Consider the following 20,585-nt stretch of genomic DNA (forward strand, 5'->3'; position numbering starts at 1 on the left):
CTCCCAATGTGAGACAGCCTGCATCAAACACACACACACACACACACACACGCACACACACACACACACACACACGCACACGCACACAAACACACACACACACACACACACACTTCCATTTGTATACAGGACTGAGCATGAAAGTCGAAACATCAGATCGCCTATATCGAACTCAAGGCTCAACGTGAAAATGTCACGTGTGGTCTTTCCTGTTCAGCTATCTGCAAATCATGTTCGTCAAGTCCCGAGAATTAAAACAAAAGCCTACACTGTGACGTATTATGTTAAAAGCTGGGGCAAGATAGGTTAGATAGAACGTAGGCCTGTGTGTTAAAGATAGCACAGGATGCCTGAGGGGGTGTGACAGCAAACCAGGGCTGCCTGCTCTTTCTCTCTCTTGTTCTTTTTTTTCCTCCCTCTTTTTCTCTTTCTCAACACCTCCCAGTATCTCCCTTCCTCTTTCTCTGCTCTGCACCACGCAGCTATAAAGCAACTGTAGCTCTGAAGGCAAAGCACACAGAGTGAGCTGGATCTCTCTCAGATTCCTCTCTGCTCTTAACCATTTCAAATCTCCGGTGCCAAGGACACCGAGCGAGCTTAGAGTGTGAAAAGTAAAGCTACTTAGCAAGGAAAATAAGCATATCACATGGAGTGAGTTGGCGTGGCCACGTTCACATCAACAATTGTGTTGGTGATTTGACACAATTTTACAACATCGGCCAAGATTTTATGTTTTAAAAAATAAACACATTTTGTCCTCAAACTCACCACCAGAGTCTACGCTGTTCCAAACTTAAAACAGCAAATGTATTCACACGACCTTATCTTTGACATGATTGCATAATTTGGTCACGTGGTTGATCACTGGTAGCTTTTATCACACCTGCACCAAATGTCCAGTGATGCATTGACGTGAAACTGTTTTTTCCCCAGGTAATATCAAACAAAACCAAATGATCACTGAGAGTTAGTACAGAGAGAAAGTACACAGAGTTCACTCTTATGAACTAAACAAAACACTGATATTTAATGACTTTGACCAGGTGTGGACCGGGGTTGACCACACGTGGTCTAAAGGGCCCTGGAGATTATCCAAATTTCACAGAACCAGGGTTATATTTGTAACTATCAGTTTTACTCAGTGAAAGTGAATGTTGCTTTTGTAGTAAACCTTGCAGGTGTGTTCTTCTTTATACTGACTATATGTATCTGCCTGAGTAAGTAAAACACATTTCAAGAATCAACAAAATAAGTGTGTATCAGATTTGATTTCTAGTGGGGCATCTGAGATCTGCAGCTATTCATATACAGCATGTTTAAACCACACAAAAACAAAAGCCTGGACAAGTTTAGTTCTGTTGTTGTTGTTTGTTTGTTTTTTGACTCCAGGTTTCATTAAGAGAACAGCCAAGAAAGCTCTATCTCAGCTTTCAGAGCCCAAGGCCTGACCTTTTCACCCCATAAAGCATCAATAGGTTTGAGATGTAGCCTGGGGCGAGGCCTTGATAGAGCCTGAGAAGATCAATGAAAATGTAAATTAAGCTGTAAAATGGATGAAAAAAAACATAACTAGGTATAGTATCTTAGCTTTTTATACTTCTGGTGAAAAGTTTTACCACAGCAGTCAGAACCATGCAGTTTACGGCCAGGACAAGTCATAGTACAAAAATATGATGCAGCCTGTGTCAGGTGTCTGCCTGTGTAACTTATAGTTCAAATAGATTGAACTTATATAACACTAAAGTGTAAGTGGTAAAACAAAATGGCTTATGCCTGAGTAAATCCGTTTAAATAACTACACAGCACATGATAAAATGTGTTTGAGGGATGCCTGCAGATTTTGCAGAAGAACATGAAGAAGAAGAAATTTCCAGACATAAATTCCAATATGTTTAACATCAGGAGCCCTACATTAAAGAGTGTGTTATCAACTGTAGCAGAATAAAGATGTAGCAGAAGGAAGAGGGTCATGGTTTAATGCTTGGGAAAGCAGAGAAAATGTATTTTATCTGGGCCAGTGAAGGGTTACAGAATGCAGACATGTAATTTGAGATTTACAACAGTGTCTTTTGTAATGTTTGAGCTTCACCTGCACATGGCGTGCTGCGGCGTCTGCCTCGTTAGCAGCAGAATATCACCTATTAGAACTTGAAAAGACTCAGATCCAGGAATAGTTTCACCTGCTATGAACCACACACAAAGGAATCAAATATTAACTAAACCTTAGTCATGTATAAAATCAAAATGTGGTGCAAAATAGCAGCAGGATAAAGCTGGAGATTAGGTGTCCAACCCTAAAGAGATGATTAAGTTAACATCAGAATGTAATGTCATGAATTCAACTGGCAAAATAGCTGACACAGCCAAAAGACAAGATTGGTTCTGGAGCAACCACCAAGACCTTATTATCAGCATTTTTGTTTCAATTAGGGGCTTATATTTCATTTTCAGCGTTTGAACTAACAGTAAATTAGTTTTCACTCAAGATAAAAAGTTAAAAAGTCATGATCCTAACTTTGAATCTATCGTCTGTATCTTTGTAAGGTGTTACTTTATCATTACATGACTCTGCTTCTATATATGGTTAAAAAAACATCTGCAGTACTGATGCAGACTAGATAAAGATAACTACATGTGGAGCTATTTCTGCTATTAGTGCCTCTGCAGGTAAATGATTCCTTAGAAACTAAAGGTGACGTGCTCATTAAAGTTTGTATTACAAAAAATATTACAACATACAGTGTTGTTACATTGACACCCTGTGGCGATCATTACCAGGTGTGTGACGGGATCAGGTTTTATGACTCAACCAGCATGACAATGTGAGGTCACAATAAGAGGCGGCCACATCACGGTGTCCACATCATGAATGCATATGCATGAGTGAGCACCACGATACAAACAACCATTAGACGCTTAGTACTGTAGGTCGGCGCTTATTATGGAAATCATGTTGACACAGCAATGTCTGTCACTCCATCTCATAATTACCATTTATGCAGGGTTAAGTAGTTACAACAGAAGTCCATAACAGCAATCGGGAGCTTCGATATAACAAAACTCAATTCAATTGAATTAATTTGAACAACTTTATAAGCGTTGTCAAAGCTGTGTCCAAGTTAGATATTATTTCTGTTCATTTGTGGTTCCTTCTCTCATGAACCCACATATATGACTAGATTGAAGCTCTTATTGTGGTAAACCAGTGAAATAAAACCAAGCGAATCCCCGAAGAATCCCACAAATGCACTGAATCTATGTCATCAGCACATGGCTTTGTTCTATGAATCGGGTGAATCTGGGGCAGGGTATTATGTGATTCAGGATGAAGATGGATCACACAGTCATGGTATAAAGAAGGCATGAGTGAGTGTATTCTGTCCCTGTGTGTATGTGTGTGGGTCATGCAACAGCTCAAGTTTTTGATTTGGAGATAGTTTGATTGTCTCATTTAAAAGTTGGACTAGGGTGTCCATCGTCTGGACAGTTTGAGATGTGCTACTTCATCTGACTCAACCCATACATTTAAATGATACATTGAAAGACATGTTATGTAAAACAACGTCACAGTTGTCACATTTAAACCAGAGCCGTCTCCATTTCAACTCATTTTATCTATAATATATTCAAGTGTCTTTTGCCTTTGCGATCTTCATTTCAAATGCAGTGATGCAACTGTTCAAAATTTTTTGAAAAGTTTTGAATTTTTTATGTTTTTTGAAGATACGATTTTATTGTAATCCATAGTAATGTTACTCAACAGCCATCACAGACACACCAGGAAACATGGGAGGGAGGGAAAGAGAGAGTCGGACGGGGAGGGAAGGATGAAAGACATGAAGGCAGAGAGGATGAGAGAGAGAGCGTGAGCTTGCTATTTTATTGCTCGTTGACCGACTATCTTTCCTGGTCTCATGGTCCCATCACTTACATATCAACCTTCATGAGCAAATGGCTGATTTTGACCCATTTACACTGTAGAGTTAATGCATTTTAATGTGATTTGATGCGTTTAATTCCATTTTTATTCTTTAAATCAGTGGACAATTTTCACCTATACTGCATTTGAGTGTATGTGTTTTTGTACTGTATTAGCAATGCAAAATATATATATATATATATATATATATATATTTGTTCTACTACAGCATGTATGAGTCACTGTGTGCTAAAAGTAAGACCTTGTTAAATCATTTATTAGATCAATAGACCACTGCATTTACTAGGCGTATGCTTTTTTAAGCAACAGAATGTTCTAGGACATACAATCGTGTTTATTTTAACATTTTATGCACATAGAACATCAGCACTTTAACATCTGAAAATAGATGATAACTCTATCCTCAAAAGATGATTATGCAAAAGATGTTAGGATGACTCAGGACTTTGAATTTATCCTGTGGGTTTAATTAATTGCCAAAAGAAAAATTTTGCAAGGTCTTCTGAGTTTGTGCGTTTCATTAGTGCATAACATCTGTAACAATACAACTTTTTGCCAAAATAAATGTAAATAACATTATGAGCAGTTACTGTATATTTGCAGAGATGGTTTGTACAGTAAGTTGCATTATAAACCTTTTTATGGTTGATAGGTCAGCCAGTTCTTTCTTTAACCTTAACCTCAGTGTTTTTATTACCTAAATTTATCAAATATAGACCACTGTCTCCTAAACCACCTCCACAGATTGAACTCTGTGACGTACATTAATGTAACATTTACTACAACTGATCAAATGTTGTAGTTGAACAGAATCTATACAGCGACTACAACTGCAAAATGCCATTCGAAAACAAATTAGAAGCATATGGACACAATTTCTTGGTCCCACAGAGCAACGTTACACTAAAGGAGTTAAGTGTGTCACAATTGTAAAAGTGAATAAGTGCACTTGTCTTTTAGTCAGTTACAGAAGGAATAATTTCCGTCTGTAGTGATTATGATATTATTAACTGTCATGGTGCTGAAATCGAGAACAAAATAATTTCTAATTATTCACTCACACTTGTCAAAATGACAGCAGGCATTGTGATATTATTGCCCACCCTAATTGCAAGGTATCGTCGATGACTAGAGGTTCCCGGTGTTGTACTCAGCTGAGGCACTCAAGAAGAAATTCGAGTGAAAAAGACACTTAACACTCAAAAGTTCACTCCAAATGTTGTGTCGTTTTGCAAAGCTGCCAAAAATGATGATACTGTAATAGAAAACTTAATCTGTAGATCTCATCACAGTGAGGCTCTGCTGCCCAAAGTGTTGTAACAGAGAAGATTTTTGGAGGATGTAATGTAGAACTGCAGAATGAGGGCAGGTAGCTGTTCCACATATAGCAGCCTGGTGTAATTTTATACAGGACCAAACATCTGTTGCCTCCCTGATCAGTGATTTTTGCTAAGATGCTATCAGCTTTGTGAGTCTCTCACATTTGTTTCACTTATGTCACTTCTCAGCCTCACACCTCTTCTTCTGTCTGCCTCTTTACTTTGTTCTCCTTCTCTTTTCATTACCTCATTTGATTCCTTTTTCCTGTTTTTCTCTCTCGCTCTTTGTGCCAAATTACTTTACCAGAGTGGGAGGGGGAGGAAAACATTGCAGAAAGTTTTACTAAACAAAAACTAGGATAGAGCAGGGGAGGGACCAGAGAGAGAGAGAGAGAGGGAGGGAGCAGAGGGACTTCTCAAAAGGGGGACAGCGTGGTTGTTTGCAGGTGGTTGCTGTTACTCCCCAGAACAATCTGCTAAGACTTGATCATGAATTATAAATGTTAAATTGTTTAAAGCTTATTTTCCTTTATTCTCTAATTTTCTTATTTGATTATGTTTTGTTCTCGTGACACAGTTTTCATTTTATTTTACAGTTATATGCTGTGATATGACTTCATATAACCCGCCTCTCCCAGACGACAGCTCCACTAAAAAGATCCTGCATAGTTTACAGTCAGTCATGGGATGAGGGTCTATGTTTCCCTGAATTAACCACTGTAACTAGTTGTTTGTTTGTGACTCTGGACACAAGTACTCATAAGTTTGCAGCACCATCTATTTCTGCTCTACTTAGCTTTTTTTAGTGTGACAAGGCACTCAGATACCTACCGACCTTGTTTTTTTTTTTTTTTTTTTTTTACCACAGAGTTGTTGCATGATTCATTTCAATTTGGGGAAAAAAACAACATTTGTTGTAACTGTAACTGAGGAATAGTGAGGTGATTTAATGTGCCCTCAAATCCACACCCACTTTTCAAGGCTAGTATGCACTCACAAAGTCGTAACACTCTTGAGAGTGCTACATGGCAGAGACACAGTCCTACTTTCAACAGCTGAACTAGAGCTTGGCTACACCGCTGTCCCAAAAAGCAGTGATGCTGTTTATTCAGCCTTTAAAAACTAAAGCAAAGCTTATTTTTGTATATACTAGTAAAGCAGAGCTCTGTGTCAGGCTACTGTGAAAAAGATGCATGAAAAAAAGATGTCTCCACCTGTTATATGAAGTGTTCACATGGTGGAGAAACTGATGAAAAATGCATGATAGCAACTTAGCAGCCACGGTATCAGTGGTGGTGACATGCTTCTACATTACATGTATACAGTGTGTCGCTGCAGAGCCGAGACAACATAGTGCAAACATGGTTCTTCTTACATGTATAAGTTCATGTACTATACATGATTATGGTCTGCCTGAATCAGGCAGACGTCAGTCCACATACATTGTGCTTATTTAAATTAAACCATAATTATTAATGTGGTCTCCTGAACACTCTGAAGTCAAAGTCAGGTGAAGACTATCACCCCCAACCAGCTCCTTTCTACTCAACCTTATATAAAAAGGAATCAGAACAAAATCATAATTGCAGTTTTATGGAAATGTTGCTCCTGCAGCATAGTTCACTCACACTTGGACCGAATCTGTTAACATCTAGTTATGGGATGGTCTAACCACCTGGTCTCTGAGGTGTCCTCCACCAGCACTGCTCTTGTCCTAACAAATTACAATTAACCAGACATTAGCTGCTTTCTGTTTGGTGCCAAAACACACTGCTCCATTTCCCTGTCTCAACAAATAAAAAAATAAAAAATCAAAGACATCATAGCTTTATGTTTTTTCAACAGCAAACCCCAGTGGTTCTCTTTTCCTGTCACAGCTACACATCAAACTAATTTAGGTGTTATTGCATATTTTAAATTAGTTAGAGCAAATAGGCTGAGAATCTTATTCCACATTTATTACGATTATCTTTAATAGGTCTCTCTATTATCAGATGTGTTCTGAAATGGTGCAGAAATGAAATGGGCTGTCTGGGTTCAAAGATTCAAATGAAATACATTTCACAATCAAATCTTTTTTTTAAGTGAATGCTTTTTCAGTCTGCTCTGTTCTCTGTTTGTTGAAGTGGAACACATCTTCTACATCAAAGTTTTTACATGAAATATTCAGTAAGGGTTGTTTTTGTTTTTTAATGTATATTGATATCACAAAAAAGAAATATAAATCTCAAAAGGAGATTTGTCATAACCGTTAGACTTTAAGAACCTTTTCAGAAGAATGTCCAGGGTTTTCCCATCGAATGTGAGATTTCAAATGATTAACCCAACGTTTTTCCACATGTATAACAATATATGGTTCAAGCAAACACCAGACATGGTATTGCAGAAACAGTGTTAAGCTAGTTGTCAATGAGGGTCTAAGCCAGAAACATAGCTTGTAAGGACATGAAAGAACATTTCACTACTTCTAGAATGGACCTCGTTTGCATTGGTAAAGCAATTAAAACATGATTAATACACTTTGTGACAGGGAAGCAGAATGAAAACATTAAATGTACAGAAAACGTTTGGCAAATGTCAAGCAGAGTGATAAAGTTTGAGCACTGAAAAGGCAAATGGATGATATTCATGCTGCATGTCAGAGCTAATTGCTGCAGTCAGGACAAAGAAGGGTTATTTTTATTTGTTTGCAAATAAAATGTTTATTCATATCAAACGCCTACAATTGTTTTTGAGTAGAAATATTTGGGAAAATCTTCTTACTCTAAAACGTTATATAATGCATACATACATGTCTGGTATGCTCTTGTCTGCTTTGACATTATTTTACACAAAATAACTGAGGTACAGTACAAAGCAGAATATACAGCAGAAACCTTAATAAATGTAGGTTGGACATGAAAGGGTTGAATCTATATTACATAACCTGCTTCATGGCTTTCCTTTCATGGGTTCTGTATGAGTGTGAGTGTGCATCAGCAGTCACAGGGCACTTTGGAGGAATCAGCCGGAGGAAATTCAGAGCCACTGGCTTGACTGTGGACACACATGTATAACAAGAATAGTCTTACTGTAGCAGTTGCTGTGGTTCAGCTCGGTATAAAGCTGTCTAAATGCCTCTCTTTGCTGTGGGACGGCATACTTAGTGGGTGTAGGAGCCCAAAACAGATGGCTATTTAGAGACTTCCACACTGCTTCACGTCAAACAATGCAGCATTTGGAAAAAACGTAAGAGCAAAGCTAATTGACCAGACTGAAATCTGGGTGTTTCACAACCAGGCAATATGTTCACCTCCAGCTTTGGGCCTTTGAATAAGTCCCCTTTAAGTTCTACTACTCTAAACCCAACCTGTTTTCATGGTATCTACACTCATATCCTATCATTAATAAATGTAGTGATTCATTCCTTCAATATACTCAACACATGGCCATATTACGTTCATCATTCCCTACAAAAGAAAAAAAAAAACTAATTGCATTTGGGGTTTAGTTATTGTTTGGAGACAGGGTAGTGTGTAAAATATCTCTGGAAACAAAGATCAGCAATTGAGCACGAACCCTTACAGGCCTAAGTGCTCTGAGGGTCCATGAGGACAGTTGTTGTTTTGTACGAATTATTGAATAAAGTAATAAGTTAAAGTTGAGGATTCTTGTGTTCAGTACACACGGGGAAGCTAAAGAACACTAGGAATTACAACTGAAAGATTCGAGGGGGGAAAAGAGAGTACCACTTATGAGAAAACTCTCTCCTGGATGATTTCACATGAATAGATCAAGAAAAGAAAGAAGCACACTTTCTGTGCATCACACTTGGAGCTGACTAAACGGAGCTGATAGCCATCTTTGCTGTGCAACACGTCCCCTTTCAGATCTCTGATGTTCATCCACCTTTGCAGCTGAAGGATTACTTTAATGGCTTTTTAGCATACAGACAGGATGAGCCACAATTAGCATAAAGAATAAAGATGCCAAGTATTTACATAACACACAGCGGCGGTTCAGAGGAGGGCGTTTGTGTTTCTCACTACATCTCTTATTCTCATACACACACACTTTCTGCGGCATCTCTGTGAGTGGGTTAGGATGTTAATACTTCATAAAAGGATGTCTGCCAGTGTTTCATCATACTACATTAACTTCTCCTTAACAGCCATGAGGTCAGGCGACAAGCAGTCATCTGACTGGCTTGTGACAGCAGGGGGGAGGGTCAGCAGGGTCTCTTCTTATTGGTATAAATCATGCACAGAGAGTCATAAGCGCCCCTCTTGCTGTGAGGATAAGTGGGTGACGAAGCCATCCTGACCCTCAAGGTACAGGTTGGTCTAAGAATAATAGTATCTGTTCCATGTTTAAGCAGGATGTATAATTTAACAGGGGCAATTTGGAAGAGCGACACCTCATTATGACAAGTGCGGAGAGAGTAGGGGAGAAAGTGGGGAGGACAGAGAAGCTTTTCAGATGGGGATTTTATACAGTAACAGATACTTCTGTTTGCTTGTGGGCGAGCAAAAGCTTGGATCTAATTGCTGCAGATTAGAAAAGATGGTTTGATAGTAGTATAGTGAATTGATAATATTTGCCTGCACAGATTTGTCTTCAACAGATCCGCCGTGAAACAACTGCCAATAATTAGGCTGGAAACCGTTGTGAATTATGTACTAATTCATTTGTTGTTCAGAATGAATTAGTCTTAATTATCCATCCAGGCTTGTTCAGTTACTATTCAAAAGGAGTTTAACCCTCCAGCTGCCAATCACACAGTGATTCACCCTCTTTAAGGGAATATTAGCAGTTTAAATCAGAAGAAGTCTAAATCAAAAACTAAAGCAAAACTAAACTTTATTCTACAAGAAAAATAAGCTGAAGCACGTTGAAACATTGATAGATAGGCTAACGTGGAGCAGCTACCTCCTCACTCACAGCCATAACCCACGTTGTTTGTTTAATTTGAGAGTTAAAATATTCTATCCACAGTATATCTAAAAAGTAAATTATGCGTATATACTTATAAAAGAGGTCGTATATTCTCAAATATATACACTAAATGGGCAGAGTAGATTTTGTTCTTAGATAAAGATGTACAGTGAGGCTTTATGAAACTCATACACAACAAATGCTGATCCATTTCATTCGTGTTGGTTTCTGGACATCTGGTCATGTCCATATCATCACTGAATTTCTGATGATGACGTAATCCTCTCAGGCTGCACGGGATTCTTCACTGTTCAGACAATAACTTGTGTTCTTAATTTGAATTGTAGGAAGAATAAAGAAAAAGAAAGAGGAGGAGAGGAAGCCTGAGCTGCCCGTACAAATGGGAATCTGATCCTCAGGGTGCATGCACATGAATGTATGTGAGAGGCAGACAGGAGAGCGAGAGGGAGAGAGAGAGAGAGAGATGGGAGAGAGAAGGAAGGGAAAATGCAATTCCAGATTACATGTGCTTGTGCTGCAGCGTGGGTGGGCATGTGTTGGAGGGAGCGCGGGAGAGTGTGAAAGGGAGAGAGAGAGCGGGGCTGAAAGAGAGTGGAGATGATGGACTTTTTGCCTGGCAGTGACTGTGTGAATCGACGTGTTTGACATAATGTGGGATACTCACATGGAGACACAAGCACTCGGAGCAATAAATTAAAACCGAACGGCAAACAGAAACTGTATTATTAAAGTTGAGGGAGTGATGCTGCAACAGTGTCTTTGCTGCATCTTCTATTTCTGTGCATCTCCTAGCAACCGCAGCTGACACCATTTTGAATGTTTTATAATGCTGTAGATACATGTGTGCGTTAGGTGGAGGAGAAAACAGCCGAAATCACGTGTGCATATTCATATAGGAGTGTTGATGTCATGGTGTGAGCAGTAAAGATGTACTGGAAGAACTGGGAGCATCCCATAATGAAGAGATGACATCATCTCAAGCCAATAAGATCTATCAGGAACAAATCTCCAGCTGAAGAAATAATGATACTGATACTGATGAGTCAGTCTTTTAGAAACGCTGAGACCTCACTCGTGTCTACTCATCAACACTTTATTGCCATGCGTGACTACAAGCCTTGCACAGCATGTTTGTACAACAAACAGCTACAGTTACTAAGACTACAAGGGGACGTGAATGTGAGGATGTTTCTCCTGTTTCCTCCTCATCACAGACCCCCGAGGAACTGAACAGAATTTCAAGACACAGCTCTACACACACTTCACACAAAGAAATTACGAAATGATGAAAGCGTTTTGCAGCCCACTGAAAGGTTTCCGGGCCGCTTCCTTGTGAAATATCTTCAGTGTATCTATCAAAGTCTACCTCACGAAAAACACTTTGTTCGCCGGGCGTGTTTGCAGAGGTGTATTAAAGAAATGTAAATATGAAGCAGGCTCGTCGTAGAGTCCTGTCATCATTTCTTATTTCACTTTTATGTGTCGAGCTTTGGTATAAAATTATTCTTTTTTTCTCTGTGGTCATGATGAAAATGCTAAATATCTGACAACTTAGCTGTAAGTGCTTTCACCGTGACTGCTACAGCGTGTGAGTGTGTTCCTGTGTGAGACATGTTGTAAATGTGCGTGTGTGTGTGTGTGTGTGTGTGTGTAACTGATGCCCATTTGAAAGCCAGGCACTAGTCTTTCGTCCTTCAATTGCCAATTAACAAGGGCCCATTTAATTGCAGTGGTTTGGGAGGGCATACAATTACCACTGGAGCTGAACCAAGCTAAACACACACACACACGCACACACAATCCCTCTTAATGAGCAGCGCTATCAGCTCTCCTTTCTCCGTCTCTCCCATTTGTATCCTGCTCACTTTCTCCTCCGCGCCCTCCCGCCTGCGCTGTTGAGGACGTTCAGATTAAACTCTTCCCATTTTCCTCTTCTGTCATTTTATGTGCTGAGATTTGTTTCCTTCAAAGCTGTTGACAAATGTCTCCAACTTGTCTTTTTCTTTCAAAAACCTGCTGCGTCTAACCTTCGTCTCCTCTCTCCTTTTGGTTTTTATCCCCCTTTTTCTGCCTTCTGTGATGAACTTCCTTGTGTCCTTATGCATCAACTGTATTTCTGTCTTTCGCAATTATAATAACTGTTAACTCAAATACACATTTACATATGCATTATTGGTTTTGTTCTAAATGAATGTTTGCATTAAAATGAGTGTGAAAATTAAACAGCTTTGGCTTTCTTCCTTTCTTTCTGTCTTTCTTTTTCGCTCAGGTTCTTTTAAAGGCATGTGTAAGCAGATAGATCACTTCCCTGAGGATGCTGACTATGAGGCGGATGCTTCTGAGTACTTCTTACGTGAGTCTTTTCTTACTTCCCTCCATCCAACCATCCAGAATCCCAGTCCCAGCCCTGTTGTACGTTTTTATCCATTTGTACAGAATGTTTTGTATCGTTGTGATCATTTATTTTTTATTGTCTTACATCAGTACTACCTGAACACAATGACCAAATTAACTTTTATAGCCTAACAACATTATTATGTGAAATTGAAACAGTGGGTTTGCACATGATTTTAGCATCCAATTCAGAACTTTATTTTTTCAGAGAAGAGTCTGAACATGTCACATGTTAAGATAAACATGTGTAAACTGGGTCTTTATATTCTCAGTGTGGTCCAAAACTTCACTTATAGGTGAAGAATGTGAGCTCATTCTCCTGTGTATGAGAGAGAAAAGATACAGGACAGCAGAAAGGAGAAACATGGCTAATAAGGAGACAAAAGAGGGAGAGCAGAGGGAGAAAACAGGACAGCAGGGACAAAGAAACTGAAGGTCAAACATGAAGAGTTACACAAAGCTGAGGAGGAGGAGTCAGTGGAGAAGAAAGTAAAGTCAAAGCAGAGAGACCCGGAAGAGGAGGAAGGGCAAGAGGTGGACGTCAAAGGATGAGGTTAGAAATGAGGAATGGTCGATGGAGCAGAGCATAAGAGAAACAGAAGACAGAGGAGATGGCAGAAGGTGAGAGACAAGGAGAAGGAGGGTTATGGAGGTGAAGGACAAGGAGTAAAGTACCAGTGCAGCGCTGTCGTGCTCCCAGCAGCTTGCCAATTAGGACACTTTCTTCTATAAATACTCGAGGCTCTGCTATGTGGGTCACACCTCTCCCTCTCCTCCATCCTTCCATCCATCCCTTGCCTCCTCCCTCTTGCTTTACATCTATCTGTCCGTCTCCACTGAGGCCTGTGCGCCCATCTGACAGCTGTTGAATCTGAGGCTGTGGGGTTGAATGGGAAGGTGATGGTGATTTTGGCATCAAGTCTACTTAAAATGCTTTTCCAAAGTTTTTTTTCTGAAAGTTTGAAGTTAGCCTCAGTATATTATTGGCTTTTATTAGAAAAAATGTACCCACTCTGACAAATAATCCCATCATAGATGAGACCTAAATCGATTGGTGCTCTGGTGTCTTTTACATCCCTGTGGCCTTTGAAACTGCAGCTACCAAGTTTAGATTCAAAGACAGAAGCTTCTATTCGATTTCATTTTAAATTCACTGTATTTTGGAAAGATGAACCACTAATCCTGCATTTGTTCCTCTACTGCTGTGCGTTGCCATGGCAACTGAAGATCTGTGCACTTGTGTGTTTATGTGTAACTGTGTGAGCTGCACATATTTTCTATAGGTTTTAGAGTCATCAGAAGGTGGAGCAGGACAATCAGTGCTAGTGTCAGCTGCCACTGTTGGTACTTTATCCCTCTACAAAGTAAGTTATTGTTAATATATAGACTGAATGAGGTTGACACGTGCAGCAGCTACAGTATAAGTAAATAAAAGTACAAAATAAAAAGTCAAATTCAACCCCACAACTCTAAACAGTAGTAGCACCAACTTTTATGAGCAGCTTTCAAACAGCTACTTTCCTATGAGGATCAGTTTTGTTATCATTGGATAGTCAGTGACGTCTGTTTCAACTGGAGGTGGATATGCACAGCACACATTCCATGTTGTGGTGCTGTCTCATATTGCTGCATCAGCTCCCTGATTCTATGTGACTGTGGCAATTTGCACAAATTGTCCTTCTGCTCTTATTCTTTGTTTTGCTCTGTCTCAATGTTTTGTTTTCTGGGCACCTCTTTTACAGATTGCAGGATTACATAATTATTGTAAATGCACTTAATGCACTGACTCTTGCACTCTCTTCTTTTGGTTTCCTGTGATGTTCAGTGATATGGTAATCAAAGCTCATTCTGCTGCTGCACTCACTGTAAGTCAGTCTGAGTAACAGTGTCAGCTAAATTACTGGAATGACAATGTAAAGTGTGGAGGATGACACATTCTGACAGATGGAAATGGCGCAGCATTTGTTTATAGAGGCATCTCTCTGCTTCACATCCACATTATCATACACATTGCCACCTGAAATCTTCCCAATACAGTTACAGTCTGTCACTGATGGCCACTGAGCAGCTGTGCTGGAATAGCTGGGTGCTTTGCTCAAGAGAATAACAGTAATGGCAGCAAAGAGAAATAGGATAACTGCTCTTCGTCTTCCCTTCTGTACGCCCGGATTGTGGATTTTTCAAATCCAATGGATCGGCCACCTTGAACTGCAGCTGTATTGTCTTTACTATAAGAAGATGTTTTACATTTTAAGCAAGAATAACCTACTCAGTATGATGCTGTGATACTTTGATCTAGCATTTTGACCAATTTCTATGGGTAAGATCTGGGTAAGTTTAGGAGAAAATATAATCATATACTCAGAACAGCACACCCCACTCACCTTCCTGACTACATCCTCATTGTTTTTGAAGTGATCACTGTGGGTTGCTATTAAATCACATATCCAGATAATCAGGCATCCAGACAGATCTAGACAGTTAGTGAGTTATATACTGCACATATGTTCACATGTATGACTAACTTGGTATAATGTTTCTAATCTAAAGGTTACAGCAGCACTGAATTTCAATTTGCTTTGCTTGGTAACATGCACTAAAGAGTGCTTTGTGCTCCAATGAACCAGAGCAAGTAGTAGAAGTGTTTCGACCAGCATGCCACGATGCATCCTAGATGCTGCTTCAGAACTTGTGTGCAACAGCGGACATCACCTGCTTTAACATCACTGACTGTGATCTGTCAGCGATGACACCTTAAACCAAAGCAGACCAGCATTTTGTAGCCGGCTGAAGTTGTCATTCATTTTGGATTCTTTGCAGTCTCTCTCTTCTATTGTCTGTCTCTCCCTTTCCCCGGGGGTCTTTTCGATCTCTCTTCCTCAGTTTCTCGCTCTCTGAGCTGTTTCGCCCCGCCACCCCCACCCTCTTCTCTCTGAGTGAATTTGTACATGTGGTTATGTAAGGGCGAGCAGTCAGCCTTCCTCCTGCAGCAGTTGTACTATCAGCCGCAGCCACAGAGAGAGAGGACAGAGCCACCACCCCAGTCCTTCACTATAGCATAATATAGAGGGCAGGGCTTAAAGTTTACCTTTGTAGAGTATTTATCTGAACCAGAGAGCACAATCATATGAAATCTGAATGCTTGATTTATAATTAATAACCCTTCCGCATCACTGGAGCATGTGAACCTATTCAAATTAATTAGTTTGTATTAATTTGCATTCATTCTTAAGTTAACCTTTTACTATCATAGTGTGTTTCTTGAGTCAGATTTTTCTTTGGTCCTTTTTGGATCAGAAATTAATTTTCAAAAGCATCTTGTCAACATAAATTTCAGTGAAACTAGGATGGCATAAAATTAAAGTTACAAGTTCTCCTGCAAACAAAAAGGAAGCAAGGACATAATTGTCATTTGTGGCTTTGTGATGTGATGTGATGTCCTACATTCAAATTTATCCATCTCCTGCACCGCATGCTGTTATTGCACATGAACTCCTTGTGTCAGAGCTGGTACATTTTGTATCTCAGATATAAATGGCAGTGTGTCTATTGCTGTCAAAACAGAGAATTCATGTTTACTGTACATTCAAGCAAAGTAATATTTTGCAGTGACCATGACGACATTATTTCCTTTATTTCAAATTTCCAACACATGTACGGTGTGTTGGAAGTTTAAATGATGAGAAAAATATACAACTAGTGTTTCTATATCAGAATAAATTTCTGTCTTTTGTCTGCAGAGATGGAAAGGGCATCAAGTATATTACTCACAAAGTGTGAGGGTGTGTGTGTGTGTGTGTGTGTGGGTGTGTGTGTGTGTGTGTGTGAGAAGTGTCAATGTGTGTTGTATCATGCATGGAGCTGTTGAATGGGATTAGACATGGCCAACAGCTCAGCTCAGGCCCTAACTGGCTTGAACAAGGCAAAGTCACACACACACACACACACACACACACACACACACACACACACACACACACACACACACACACACACACACACACACACACTCACCCTTATGCTTCTATATTTGTGAGGATGCTCACTAAAAATGCACTATAAACCAGTTCATTACAGACAGACTGCTAACCTCAGCCCAAAGTAGTTGAGGAAGAAGTAGTCAGGTCCTTTATTTGACAGATTGTTGTAGTTTTTGTTGACAGGTAAAGCTGCTACTTTATGGAGCTGTGCTTTTGGACACATGCAAACAAGTGCAACATGTGAATTATGCAGGACACATTACAGAGGTAATGCAGAATTTTATGTTTTGTTTTGTTTTGTCTTGTTTTTTGGGGGGATATAGCTTTGGCTGACTTACAAGAACTTTTTCACTTCCTACTTTAGGCGGGATGCAGTACCTCATCTGAAATGGTTCATTTTAGCTCCTGTCTCTTAAAGGTCTGCCTCATCCTGAACCCACTTTGTTCTGACCGTGCAGTTTGCAGAAACCCGCCAATGGGCTAAGCAGAGTGGTGGTGAAACTTCCCAGCTAACCTAGGCACGACTCTGTACTGTGCATGTGCAAAATGCGGATCTATTTATAGACTGATAATGATGGGAATATTTTGGGAGGATCCAGAGAAATCCTCAGGGAAAGTGTCGCAACAGAGCAGACAGAGACATTTTGCTGTTGCTGTTGTTTGTGTGATTTCTTCTACACATGTTCAGCTCACATTACAGAACTTTGGGATTATTAAACATGGACAGACCATGATCACAATAGTGACGCTACAACGAAAACCAAGGAAAAGCATAATGTAATCCTTTAAACTGGCAATATCATGAGCCAGGAAAGCACCAGGAAACAGAAATGTTTGTGAAAACATCTGCGAGGAAGAGGCTGTTAAATATTCAAAATATCAGCAGCAAATATTTTATGTGAAAAAAACTTGTTGGACATCAAAGATGCATTTAAGACTTTTGGCGACAAACTGAGGATCTTTCTTCACAAGAAAACTCCACAGGAAACCTATAAGTTAACACAATAACGTAACAACATGGTATTTACTCTGTGTCAAGTGACCTTAAACCTAAACCTGTTTGTTTCCTAATGCAAAAAAATCCCTTTGAACACGTGAGAACTGGACACGATGTCCTCACTCAATCTGCAGTGTGGTCCTCACAAAGGGAGAAAATCAAGACACAAACAGGCGGAGAGTCCTGATTTGCTCTGAACACTCTGGAGTGGAAGCAGTGCACAGGCCGTTTCTATAATTAGACCGCTGGAGCCTAGTATATAATGCTAATACTCCACATCGGGATGCTAGGAAACACGTGATGTCACCCACTGATGACGTCAACTCGCTGATGTCACTGCAGCTATTTCTGGGAGCCAAGTTGTGACATAGAGGCATCGCACGATTGATAATACGCCATGATAATGAGGCTGGGCAAGCTTCCTCGTGTGTGCACAACATTCACGCACGACCATGCGTTCGTGTTTGAATGATGTCTACACTCGCACAGGCACATTCGAGCACATCTGCCTGGTGGTTTGAGTGCGTTCATGCTTAGAAACACACACACGAACACACATATACAGTCAGCTATTCCCTGTAGCTGTTTTGCAGAGTTCCCACTACCACGTGTTCTTTGCTGCTGGACTCTCCCAAGTGGGTGTAATGTGTGGGTCTGTGTGTGTCAGTTAGAAGTAAGATGAGTGTATGTGCTTATACACCTAACCAACAGCGGACTACCTGCCATCACCCACTTGCCAACAGTGGGCCAGTGAACTAACAGCAGCTGTTGGTCTTTATTGTGTTGATATTTAATGTTCCCAACCCTCTGATCACTTTAATTTTAACCCGTGGGGGTTTAGGTGTTAACGTTGTTAAAAATATAGAAGGCCGGTCAATACATCTGAAAGTAAAAGAATATGTACTCATGATAGATTCTTAGTGAATGGAAGGATTCAAACAACAGATGCTGGTCTGTATGCATGTGAAGAGTTTTCCTAAAGATTTGTAATTCTAGGGTGACACAGGACACATTAGAAAACTACACAGTCCAGATCAATCAGTCTGTTGCCATTAACATTGTTGGCATTGCATGTTAAAGAAATGTGAGACACAATTATCACCAATATTATTTTCATTGTACAACACTCAAAGCTTGTTTGTGCAATCAGACTAACAATAAAGCCTCCAAGAAACAAACGTGTCTCACCATACAGCTTAAAGTGTGGTGAGTTCAATTGGGAAGACAGCAAATTGTGTGTGTGTGTGTGTGTGAGAGAGAGAGAGAGAGAGAGAGAGCTGTGTGGGAAGTACAGTGTGTATGGGAAACACCCCTCTTTAGAACAGGAGAGTGAGTGAGTGGGTGGGAAGCTGATCGATGAGTGTGTTCACTTTAGTGCTTGTTGAGCTGATGTGTGTGTGTGTAACAAAGTAATGGGGGGGGTTGCTGCATTGTAGTTTGTGTGTGTGCACTTACGTGTGTGTGTGTGTGTGTGTGTGTGTGTGTGTGTGTGTGTGTGTGTGTGTGTGTGTGTGTGTGTGTTTGAAACCAGGTAGATCCCATGGCGATGTCCACCCCCGCCTCTATAATTCAGCCACAATTACAGAGCTCTTCTCTGCTGCAGCTAATGAAACCATAAGTCAGCCCAAGACACACACACAAGCACACACACACACATAAACACACACCACTGCAGCAGAACCGACCAAGTAGTGGGGGGAAAACAGGGAAGGTTAAAGTGTAAAAAAAGAGAATGAAAAAGCAGTTTGTGCGTCTGCCGTGCCTTCTGTCGGTGTGTCATATCAGAACATGTTAGTTTGCACAGAGATTCAACAAATACATCTGAATAAACAGAAGAAATGTGATAAAACTGTTGCTCTTCTGTTGAGTTGACGCGCGTAAATACTGGGAAACGTGACAGTGGGAGAGCCTCTGTGCACCTCACCTGCACAGTCAAGGGGTTATGGAGGCTACAGAGGGTGGCAGGGAGGCCTGTGTGCAGACCTGCTTGTCAAGTAAACTGACTGATGGATCCAACTCCATTAGTCAGGGTCTGAAACACACACACACACATAAAAAACCCAAAATAATTATACAAGCTGTAAATGTAAATATAAAAAGACTGTGAATGTTGACACTGAAGAAAGTGACAGAAAGTGGTTAGTTGGTAGTAGCGGCGCTGGAATGCTTCACTTCTTTATTCCAGTTTTGATACCACAGCAAAAATAACTCTATTACCACTGCAGTAAAAGACAATTAAGAGATCTCAATTATCAGGCATGTCTCAAAGAAAATCTCAGACACTGCTGCACACACAGCGTGCTGACACACACAATCTTTGACAAGCTGAATGTTGGTATGAGCTCGTGTTGAGCTGCCGCTTCATCAGCCTGAACAAACTAATGTTATCCTACGTGGCATTGTTCATATTTAGCTGCGTTGAATATTACATTTCGACAATGTGTTGACACTATGAAATTAACTCCTGAAACTCTCTAACCTTGAATTATTTGAACAGATCTGGATGGATGTGTTTGAGATGCAAAGCTGAGATTGACGTTTTCTCCTCTCGTGCAAAGAGCTCCGAGACACTGTTTTTATAGCAGCTATTTGTGAGACCTTGTCCCTCATCATCCAACTCAAATCTCCATACTCAACATCAGTTTTTTTTTAGTTTTTCCTTTCTGCCTTCCTTCTTCGTATCTTCGCATTTGATGTCTGACTGCACCTAATGAGATATTGAGCTGCCCTCATCAGTGCCAGGGAAATCACATCCTCCAGTCGCTATGACAGTTACTAAAGTGCTTTTAGTACCTTTGGTATCACAGAAAACAGGTTCTACCATGTTTCCAGAATGTTGTTATCAACTTGATACCACAGTATTGGCTTTCGTGATATTATAGTGAATCAATCACCAGTGTGTGGAGCAAAGCTGCCTTTAATTTCCTCCCAGTTTATTTGTTACTGCTAATATTTAACATAATAAAAACATAACAATTCATTATATTTGCCACATCCTTTGCTTCACATAGATGTTGGTG

The 20,585-nt window shown here is 40.1% G+C and overlaps 1 protein-coding gene across 1 annotated transcript in view; it reads left to right on the top strand.

The window, feature by feature from the left end:
• Positions 1 to 20,585, top strand: part of LOC113162241 (voltage-dependent calcium channel gamma-2 subunit-like) — a 29,387-nt gene that overhangs the window by 3,066 nt on the left and 5,736 nt on the right. Inside the window, exon 2 of the mRNA XM_026360277.1 lies at positions 12,464 to 12,547. Coding sequence (XP_026216062.1) covers positions 12,464 to 12,547 — 84 coding nt within the window. The remainder of the gene's footprint in view (positions 1 to 12,463; positions 12,548 to 20,585) is intronic.

Source organism: Anabas testudineus, chromosome 1, assembly GCF_900324465.2.
Source record: "Anabas testudineus chromosome 1, fAnaTes1.2, whole genome shotgun sequence".
Taxonomy (NCBI): domain Eukaryota; kingdom Metazoa; phylum Chordata; class Actinopteri; order Anabantiformes; family Anabantidae; genus Anabas; species Anabas testudineus.